Source organism: Triticum urartu, chromosome 2 (genome assembly GCF_003073215.2).
Source record: "Triticum urartu cultivar G1812 chromosome 2, Tu2.1, whole genome shotgun sequence".
In the NCBI taxonomy this organism is placed as follows: Eukaryota; Viridiplantae; Streptophyta; class Magnoliopsida; order Poales; family Poaceae; genus Triticum; species Triticum urartu.
Window position 1 is genome coordinate 240,803,141 of NC_053023.1, and position 11,176 is coordinate 240,814,316.

Sequence of the window (11,176 nt, forward strand, 5' to 3'; positions counted from 1 at the left end):
CAAACTTAGAACTTCACAGGCATCTAAATGAGCAAGCATCTTAAATGGACACTGAATCTGTGGGATCGGCTCAAACAATTTGAAGCGCTATTTCTTTTGCTAAATTATACCATCACCGCCATGACCAAATATAAGTAGTCCCTCTGTCCCAAAATTCTTGTCTTAGATTTGTCTAAATACGAATGTACAAGTCACGTTTTAGTATTAGATACATCGGTATCTAGACTAATCTAAGACAATTTTGGGACGGAGGGAGTAATAGGCACAAACACAATGATGTCAAATGGAACAGGCAACAGCAACAGAGCAAAACATCAAAATTGTGATATTGCAAAGAGAAATATATTATCAGCTCTTGATGATTTACGCTGAAGGCAGCAGCTGCCAGATAAACAAAGGTTCAAAGGTCCAAATCGACGATATCTGCTAGGCTCACACTTGAAACTTGGAACAATAGGAAGCCCAAGAATAAAGCATAAATGAAACCGAGGACCAAAATGCCCAACACAAGTGCATCATGAAACATTCTCATCTAGTGAGACTTGACATACTCCTGCACGATGTTAAGGCCCTCGGATTCTTCACCGTAGTCCTGGTAAATCAAAGAAATCAGTCAAACGTCAAGTTCTGCCTACTTGAAAAGAAACCCGTCCTTTGGTCGTATCAGTTTATAGTAGATTTGTCACCTTGACAACAACGCAAGAGCAGCCCACAACCTTCCTTGCCTTGCCCTCAGAGTCAATCTTGCAAAGCTGCAGAGAAAAGCATGTTAATATCAACACATCAATACTTCCACGACAAACGTGAAGAAACAACGAAAAGCTAAAACAACTTACAAGACAAGCATAGGGAAACAAAAGAATTTTAATATCAAGAGCAAGTGCATTCTCCAGCAATAGTGAAGCATTGCTAAGTCCAAAGATGAATGTGGAATACATGCTGCAATTAAGTATAATAAGATGGAACATTACAAATTGGCATTAGAAAACTCACCCCTGCCCACTCTCCAAGAGTTTTAGCACTTGGCACAGTAACCAGGTGAACATTGTGCTCAGCGCATAGTGCCTTAACGAGCTTCACGTAATCAGGCTGGTCACAATCCTCAGCCAGCACACAAAGCTGAGCAGCATGCTTCTCAATGGACTTGGCAGCCTCACGGAGCCCCTTCACAAGGCCATCATGAGCACTTGACTTCTTCATGACAAGCTGTAGAGCAGTCATCAAGTCCATTGGCTCACCAAGAACCAGGGTAGGTGCCTCTACTGGGGCAACAACTGGTGTCGGGGCTTCTTCCCTGCAAAGAGTGATAACTCATGGCATGAATAGCATGATACGAGGACAGCAAGCATAAAGAACAGAGGTTACACACTCTAACCAGCAGTTTAAATCTGTGTTTACCGCAATTCAAGCTGTTAGTTTTCTATATGTTCATAGCTACTCTTTAGTTTGGGCAATCAGGTACCGGCATGTTGCATTAATCTACATGCCATACGAGATTTTTTTTTTGCAGGGGATACGAGATTAAACAACTATCTTGCACCGTAGGTAGATCACAATAGAGATCGTTCAAAAGTGTAAAATCAAAAGGAGGGACAAACTATTGAAAGCAGCTGTAATTTGCAAGCAGAGTAAACCAGCTATCATTATTTTTGAAATTTCAGCTAGTATCTTATACTGTAATATGTAATAATCATGAACGCAACTAGTACTAAACAATCTGCTTCACAACTACTTGCAGATTAAAATCATTCTAAGACAATGCCGAAACGCCCAACAAATAACACATGTGTATCAGTGCTAATTGGAGAAGACCAACCAACGACAAAATAAACAATTGCGCCCCTGGATGTTAAGAGCACAAACCAACACTGAGATTTCATAAGTAGCCCAAAAGCACTCGCAAGTTACAAACAAGATAACAACATGTATCGGATTTAATATCTGCAGCACACCACTGCAATCAAGACTACAGAAACGAGCAGTGCCAAGGTTTCTTTCTGCGGGAGAACTTACGCCATCTCGTGCGCTCCAAAGGCCACCGAGGCAGCTGCGAAGGAGGGAGATCTGGAGCCTGGAGCAACAAAGCGAAAAGATAGCAGCGATTAGCGAGGTTAGATGCAAGAAAGAAAAGAAGAAGTACGGTGAGGACACAGCGCCGCCACCTTGGGACCTTGGAGAGCGGCGGCGGTAGGGTTTTCGCGAGTAGGGCAGGTGTTTTTGACGGCTGGGAGAACGTGTAAGTTATATAGCTCTTTGCAGAAGGGCCGGGGACAACGCTTCTGTTGGGCTCAGAAAGCCCTAGAAGGTATCTTAACTGTAACCAGCCCATGAAAAAACGCACGACCGGGGAGATACAAAACCGCACGGAGCTCTTACTCCCCGCCTTCAGCGCCATCTAAAAGCATCTCCAACCGTTGGCCCCCCCGAGGCGCTAAAAATCGTCCCTTAAGAGCGCACCGGCGCAAACCGTGTACTGGGGGCGTGATGCCTCTCAGTCACGACGCCAACATTTTTTTAAAAATTTTAATTCCAGCACAAACACGGCGCACATTCAACCAAACTTCGACGAGTTCGTACGTATTTAAAATATTTTACAAAAAAGAAAAAAACGCTACTAGGCTGCTCCTTGCCGTCTCCCTCGCCGCTCCTCGCCGCCCGTCGCCCTTATAGTTCTACATGCCGAGGAGGCGGTAGAACCGCGTGTAGTCGTCGTCCCCTCCTCCGCGGCCGCCGTCCCTGCTGCAACCCTCCCCCGGTTAGCGCGGCGGGTTGGACGGTCCGGGGGCGTCCTCGTCGTCGTCGCTGTCGAGGATCACGACGCCGCGCTCGTCCTCGCGCCCACGTTTGCGGGCGGCTATCTCCTCCAGGGCCCGGCGCTGCCGGACCATCTCGTCGCGGAGGTAGTCGTCCCGCGCCCACTGTAGGGCATCCTCGTCGGAGAAGCTGCCGGGCTATCTCCTCGTACTCTGCGGGGAGGCCGGGCTCCAGCTTCGTCCTGACGAGGACGAGGCAGCCAGACGCGGGGGCGGAGTCGTCGATGCGGACGCCGGAGCTGCAGGTGCGCGCGCTGACAGGCGTGTCTTGGGGCTCCGGCTTGACGAGGTGAAGGCAGGGAGAGTCGGACGAGCGGCCGGACGAGGAGGAGGACGCCCCCAGGTCCATGCGCCTCGGCGTCCACGAGCTCCCACGCCGGCGAGAGATGGACGGGGGAGCGGGGTACTCAAGCCTCGGCGTGTTGCCGCCCTCAATGTACTCGAGGACGGCCTTCAGCGTGCGGCCGGGCACGCCCCACCATCGGCATCGGCATTCGGAGTTGAGCCTTCCGAAAGGCACGACGCCGTTTGTGGCCTCGAGCTGCTCGGCGTGGCGGCGGCGGAAGTAGGGCTCCCAGAGCGGGCTGTCGGGGACATACCGTGGACCTTCCCTCGCCGCCCACGGTAGAGAGGCACGGATACACGCTATCTCCGCACACCGCGCCACCCGGTGAGCGGTGGTGGCATCGGGACCCCGCCGGCGCTGATCCTCCACGCCCCCGGCACCCGCATGTCTGGCGGAACCGGGTACTCGGCCTCGAAGAGGAGCCGAGTTTCGTCCTCGTGAAGGTGGCGGCGGCCGAAGCCGTTCGCCGCCGCACCGTCACCTGGGAAGCGCTTGGCCATGCTTTGAACTAGAGACAGCGAGAGGAGAGGGAGGAAAGGGGGAGAAATAGCGCTACGGCGGTGCAGACTATGTGCGTGTCACCGGCGCGCTGGGGGTCGGCTTATATAGGCGGAGGCGCCGCGCGTACGCGTGGCCGGCGCACGTACGCGTGGCGGGCGAGGTGACGTGCGTCGTCCGGTGCCTGCGCCGCCTGTGAGGCATCAATGGAGGAGGCTAACCGGCGCGGCAGCACGAGGCAGCTTTGGCATTGATTCGCCACGGGAAATGAGGCGATGAGGACGACGAAGCGGCGAGAAGAGAGACGAGTCGCTGGCAAGGAGGGGCCGCGGCTGTTTCGCGCCAAAAACGATTCGCCCGGCGCCCCCGAGCGCCCCCCAGCGTGCCGGGTTCGGGTTGGGTCCGCCGGCGCCAATTTCGGCCCAAGCCGGTGAAAAATCGTCCCTTGGGGACGCGACTGGGCCGATTTTTCGGCGCCGGTGGTCAAAAAGTCGCCTGGGGGCCTTGTTGGGGGCGCGGATGGAGATGCTCTAACGAACGCATAATGCTAGCGGACAAAAAAATCCTTAAAAACCCAAATGATAACACTCACATGTGTGGGTGTTTTGCAACTCACCCACACGCGTGGATCACAGTCCAGTCGAGTTTGCATGAATCTTGACGCATTGAGGCAGATTTTGCATGCCACGTAGGACAGGGCTGGTGTGTGGGCTTTTGACAGTTCGCCCGGACGCCGGTTTCTCGCATGGAGAGGTCGTGGTTGCGAGTCGGACGTGTGGTGGAACTGCCTTCGTGCCCGCACGCCGCGCACGTCTCCTATTCATCATCTCTCACGTCTGCTCTTTTCCCCTCCCGGTGTTGCAGTCCCCCCACCCTGCCCTTCTTTATTTCCCATTTCAACCACACCAGCATTCCCATTCGAAAGCGACGCAAGTTCTAGGAGGAGCAGTCAAGAGGGGGCGGCGGCGGAAGAGTCACGGCTCTTCGTGGCCATCGCTGGTGTTCACGGAACCGGAGCGTCGTCGCCGGAGCAGCCACCGCGCGGAGGTAAGGCTTCGAAGCTTTCTACTGGTCCAATCTGCCTCCCCTCCTCTCGGTTGACATCCTGCTCGGATCCTTTCGAGATTCAGGCAGATTTTTCACGGCGCTCGTGTGTTCCCATCGGCGGGGGAGTCACATGCGTGCCATTAGGTCGGCATTACGTAGTTCCGTTGCCATCGCCGTGGTAGTCAAGCCGGCGAGGCTCGCCTGTTCCGCACCTATCGCTCTGTTTTTCACGGATTATATGTCCCTATGATGCAGCGATTTCTACTATTTTCTGTTAGTTTTGATGGTCTCATAGTCCATGATTCTCACTGTTTTTAGGGGTGATGTTGTAATCGAACTCCCGGCGTGATAGTTGGGTATGAACCCTAGATCTAGTTAGCTGCATTTCAATTTGTATGCTATTGTAAGTTGGATGCACTAGTTTAATTGCTATTATGTTCTGTGCAAACATGGCAAGTTGAATCCACTGGTTTATCTACAACTTTCATACTAGATGGCAACTAATTTTTTGAATCAAATCTGGCAGTTGCCATGTTCTATGTAGGATAATGGCAGTTGGGGTGTTCCATGTACTGACTTAGTTGCCACACTGTTTTCTGCTAACATGGAAACTTGAATCTAGTAGATGGCAACTGCCTTTTGTGAATCCAATCTGTCAATTGCCATGTTCTATGTTGGATAATTGCAGTTGGGTGTTCCACGATACTAACTTAGTTGCCACATTATTTACTGCTAACATGGCAACTTGAATCTACTATATGGCAACTGGCTTTTTTCAAGCAAATCTGCCAGTTGCCATGTTTTTGCACTTGTTTCAGTGGTCATTTTTTGCCTACTGTGCATGTTTAGCAGACGGTAACTACCTGCTTTCACACACTGAGACTTTAGTTGGCATGTTGTTTTGTGCACATATGGCAACCTTAATCTTTTTAGTACATGGGGCAACTTCTTATTGAACCCAAATTTATCGGTTAGCTTTTTTATGCGGCCATCCGGGTCTCAAGTTTGCTAAATTGCTCTCAAGGAGGTGGCAACTACATCTACACAACATGGCATTATTTTGCCATGCCTATTTCTTTTAGTACTTTTTGTCAACTGCTTAGTTTTGCTTAGGAGCATATGGCATGCATTTTTTAGATTGCAGGTGGCAACTCCCTCTTATTACTTGACATATGCATTGTTCTAGGGTAAACATGGCAGTTTTCATATGTTGTCGATGATATCCACTGCCTCGTTACTTCGTGCATCTTTTTTGCATCTGTCGACTGTGTTTTCATTTGTACTCATGCGTTTTTGTTCTTACCATAGCATCATGGTCCGTGGTGACCAGCAAGACGATGATGACGACTTCATGGAGGTACCGCCACAGAATCATGCGCCCGGTCATATGAAAGACGGTGACGAGGTCATTTCCCCCCCTGTTTTATTATGATATAGAGTTTGCATTCATCCGTCAGCAGTAATTTTTAGTATATTGAACATGGCAACAATGACCCTTTCGTGTTCTATAGAAGAAGAAACGTCAGCACAATAGTGCTTCGCAAGAACGCTTGACTATATTGACCAAGGGTTTTACTGATGACCAGAAGGGAGCTGCCGGTGAGATGGGGATGCAGGCATTGATGGATATTCGATGCCCAAATCTAATGAACCCTGTGTGTGATTGGCACAGTGAGATATATGACCCTCCTTATAGGGAATTCGTCATTCCGGGACGTGGAAGACTCCCTTTGGACGAGGAATCTATATTCTGCACTTTGGGTGTCCCCCGTGGAGAAATCAAAGTTCAGTATGAGGTGAAGAATGAGATTTAGGAAGTCTTGTTCCCGCGTTTGTTTCCTGGAATGGCATCCATGCCTAATACGACAGTGCTGGCAACTTCGCTGGAGGGCATGACAACCCATGGCGAGGTATTTAAGAAGAAGTTGTTGATGTACTTGATCTCATCTGTCTTTCCGCCTACCACATTGATGTGCCCAAGTAACAAGTGCTCCCCTATCCTGGTGAATGCTCTCTGTTTATTCTTTTTCGTACAATCTTCTATTTTTGATGCATGTAGAAGCTAGTCACTGCCAGTTGACGTTTTATTGACAGTCGACGTGTTGTCTTTGTTTTCAAATCTTGTGCAGGCAAAACTAAAAGATGTTAAAAACATGAATTGGTGTAAATTCATTGCTGACTTCCTGCATGATGCATTCTCAAATAAGATATACCAGAAGGGCTGCCATCTGCACCTAATGGTACTTTTTTACTATTTTGCAAATGCTCTTACCACGGTTCATTTGTTCCTCAATCACATTACACATGATGTCACTCTTTTATTTGTGTATGGTATTTTTCAAATTTGAAATGTAATCTTTTTTGGGTGCCTGTTTAGGAATTGAATAAATTTAGGGGTGTACTTGAACATAGTTGACAATTTTTTTATAGTTGTTCATAAGTGACAACCAAATTGTTTTTCCACATGGCATCTCTGTTTGGCCATACTCTGTCAACTCTAGCTTGACATAGCTTTTAACTAGTTTGCTTTTTGATGGCAACCATAGTTGATTGTGTACGACAACTTTTATTTTTTGTGTTTTTACATGTCAAAGTGAAGTTATTGATACATGGCAACTATAGTTGATTTCTACATGGCAACTACATATTCTACAAAACACATAGTGTTCACTTCCACTATTTTTTCCGTTCGTTTTAATTAGTGATACATAGAAAACATACGTCCATGTCCATGGCAAATCGTTCTCCTATTTTTGAACTTTTGACTTAAGGGAGACTGTATTTCCAACGATGCTTAAACTGTAGTTACTTTTTTCCTTTCCCCGCATTTTTATCTGTTTTTTATTTGCGCAATACTGATCACTGACATATTCTGATTTAGTTACTCCCTTTTTTGTGTAAACCAGCTCATGTACGTCTACCATCTTGATTTGTCTACTATCAATTTTACTGATATAGGAGGTCCGCTGCCTCCACATAAGTTTGCTATCTCTGCCTGGAGTTATGATGTTGTCAAGGTTGTGCTTGTCGTAGACAAGATATCTGATACAAAATATGGCAAACTGTATGTTACTTTTATCTTCTTTCTTGCACAACATTTTTGAAGTTCACTGTTGGAAAGAATATGTAAAAACCAAAACTGATCCATATTGGTTGTTCAAAGTTTTTTCTTTTTAAAGAGGGGAATATATAGCGTATACAACATGGCAAATACGCTCGGTTCCGCGTGGCCAATGCACAACCCTTTTACATGGCATCCATATTCCAATCTATGCACTAAACTTTGTTTTGGCATTCCATTTACCCACCTCAATGCACTCATTACGGCTAACAAACTATAGAGAACTCTGGCAACCATGGTTGTCTGCACATGGCAACTATGGTTGACTCCATATGGCAACTCTGCTGTTCCCCCTCGAATTCTTTTTTCCTTGCAATCCATGACCATAGTAATTGTTTCTTCTCTTTTGACCTCTATTGTTTTGCTATATTTCAACTGATGGCCAAGAATGACATTGACTATAGTGTGTTTGCTGGGCCACAAAATTTCGAAAGTGGATGGATGTGCATTCAGCTCCATCATGTCCCGCTGAGGTAATCAAGCATATTTTTTATTTTTTTATTGATCTTTTCTTGCATTTGACTTCTTTTACGGGTTTTTTGCCCTCTTTCTGATGCACACATTCTAATTTGTTTGAAATTTGTTACTTTTGTTTTCTGATTAGGCCAAGGCACCTATTGAGCACCTAGTTGGGAAGTTTGCTTCTGGCATGACTGGCTTGCTCCGGAAGTTGGTCGAGGGTTGGACAACATTGAATGGTTCTGATAGTGACGTGGTTGCAAGGCAGTTCACATCTTTTGTCGGAGAACACACACATCGTCCAACTTGCCATCTGTAACACCCTCGATGCGACTATAGCTCCCACGTGTCGAGGCATGACTTAGAGACATAATCGCATTGAAGGCATATGTCACAAGTTAGGCAATCTTCACAACATCCCATGTAATATAAATAATAAAGGGGAGATAACATAGTTGGCTTACACTCGCCACGTCAATCAAGGACATAAATAACATTACATCATCCAAACACTCATGGCCCGACTACGATGCCAAAATAAAAGATAACCCAACATGCGACAACGGTCCTGTTCACCCCCAACTGGGCACCACTACTGATCATCGGGAAAGGAAACATAGTAACGTTGAGAGTCTTCGTCGAACTCCCACTTGAGCTCGTACGCGTCTCCTGGAGCAGAATCATCAGGCCCTGCATCTGGTGTAATAGTAATCTGTGAGCCACAAGGACTCAACAATCTCGCACCCTCGCGATCAAGACTATTTAAGCTTATAGGTAAGGCAAGGTAAATATAGGTGGAGCTGCAGCAAGTGACTAGCATATATGGTGGCTAACTTATTCGCAAAAGAGAGCGAGAAGAGGAGGCAAAGCGCGAGCGAGAAAACTAGAGAACAACCTGCGCAAACATTACTCCAACACCGTGTCCACTTCCCGGACTCCGCCGAGAAGAGGCCATCACGGTAACACACTCAGTTGATTCATTTTTAATTAAGTTAAGGTTCAAGTTATCTACAACCGGACATTAACAAATTCCCATGTGCCCATAACCGCGGGCACGGCTTTCGAAAGTTCAAATCCCTGCAGGGGAGTCCCAACTTAGCCCATGACAAGCTCTCACGATCAACGAAGGAATAGACCCACTCCCAAGACGTTTCGATCAGACTCGGTATCTCGGTAATTCAAGACACTTCGACAGGTTAAAACAAGACCAGCAACACCGCCCGAATGTGCCGACAAATCCCGATAGGAGCTGCACATATCTCTTTCTCAGGGTACACTCAGATTGTCCTAGGTACGGGTAGGCCAGCCCAGAGTTGCCCCTGGTGGCCACCGGTAGCTGACAGGTGGACCAACACTCAGAGGAGCACTGGGCGGGGGGGGGGGGTTAAAATAATGATGACCCTTGAGTCTGCAGAACCCAAGGGAAAGAAAAGGCTAGGTGGAAAATGGTAAAACCAAGGTTGGGCATTGCTGGAAAAGCTTTAATCAAGGCGAACTATCAAGGGGTTCCCATTATAACCCAACCGCGTAAGGAACGCAAAAATCCGGGAACATAACACCGATATGACGGAAAACTAGGGTGGCAAGAGTGGAACAAAACACTAGGCGAGAGGCCGAGCCTTCCACCCTTTACCAAGTATATAGATGCATTAAGATAACATAGCAATATAATGATATCCCAACAAGTAAATAAAAGATGTTCCAACAAGGAACGGCCTCCAATCTTCACCTGCAACTAGCAACGCTATAAGAGGGGCTAAGCAAAGCGATAACATAGCCAATCAACGGTTTGCTAGGACAAGGTGGGTTAGAGGTTTGACATGGCAAAATGGGAGGCTTGGAATCAAGTGGTAGGCATCGTAGCATTGGCATAGCAAAAGAGCGAGCAAACTAGCATAGCAAAGATAGTAGTGATTTCGAGGGTATGATCATCTTGCCTGCACAGTTGTCAGAGTTGACTGGATCCTCAAAAGCAAACTCAACGGGCTCCTCGTTAGCGAACTCGTCTCCTGGCTCTACTCAAACAAGACAAACAAGCAACAAGGATACAATCAACCACGTGCAAACTCAAACAACACAATGCAAAGATGGTATGCTATGCGGAATGCGATGCGGGATGCAAAATGCAAGATATGACAGGAAATGCATGAACCTGGACTAAACTTGTAAAACCAAGTGTGCCACTGGAAAGATGAGATGAAATCGCTTGAAAACGATATAAAGAACGCCGGAATCGGAGTTACGGTTTGGAAATGGCAAGCGATTCAAAAATGACACCGGTCTGCGATTTACACCAAGTAGGCATCTAAATGCAATGAGATGAACATGCTACAGCACCCAAACATGACAACAAAATACATGGCAGGGACGAACACAAGATGCTTAACAAAAGTCTAGCACTGAGCTACGGCAAATTCATCCATTAACAGGTTCAAACAAGCATGGCAAAAATGCATATGACAAATAGATCTCAGACTTAGTGAAATTAACACTTGTCTGGAATTTCAGGTAGCCCTCTTTGGAGCATGAAAACTACATGCTACAGGACCTGAACATGGCAAAGTAAAGCATGGCATGGAGCTACTCAAAGAGCTAACAAAAGTCCCTTAGTGACCTTGAGCCAAAAGGGATCAGAAAATACAATTGCAAGCACGTGAACATAGCAAAAACATAATCAGTTTTCAGACTTAGTGAAAACTGGCACATGCAGAAATATAACCCAAGTAGGCATGTTTACGAGCTCGATGCACTCACTACAGTGCAAGTCATGGCAAGACAAGCATACACCCATCAATAAGGCACAAAATGCAAGCTAGAAATGGCAAGAACAATGGCATAGCAAGCACGGATCAACTACAACAACATCGGCAAAATTGCAAACAAGTTGACAAT

General features: G+C 47.0%; 1 protein-coding gene across 1 annotated transcript; it reads right to left on the reverse strand.

Annotated features, from left to right (window-relative positions):
* Positions 1-304: 304 nt before the first annotated feature.
* On the reverse strand, positions 305-2,282 carry LOC125536928 (40S ribosomal protein S12). Its single transcript, XM_048700224.1, has 5 exons — positions 2,163-2,282; positions 2,014-2,071; positions 994-1,294; positions 687-752; positions 305-592 (listed from the first exon to the last, which is right to left on the reverse strand). The coding sequence occupies exons 2-5, from the start codon at positions 2,016-2,018 to the stop codon at positions 533-535; spliced, it is 432 nt and encodes a 143-aa protein (XP_048556181.1). The 5' UTR covers positions 2,019-2,071; positions 2,163-2,282; the 3' UTR covers positions 305-532.
* Between the last annotated feature and the right edge of the window lie 8,894 nt (positions 2,283-11,176).

Coding starts and splice junctions, on each gene's coding strand:
- LOC125536928 (XM_048700224.1), bottom strand. Junction 753..993: donor CTCTTGGAGAGTGGGCAGGG/GTGAGTTTTCTA, acceptor TTTTCTCTGCAG/CTTTGCAAGATTGACTCTGA. Junction 593..686: donor GCTCTTGCGTTGTTGTCAAG/GTGACAAATCTA, acceptor TTGATTTACCAG/GACTACGGTGAAGAATCCGA.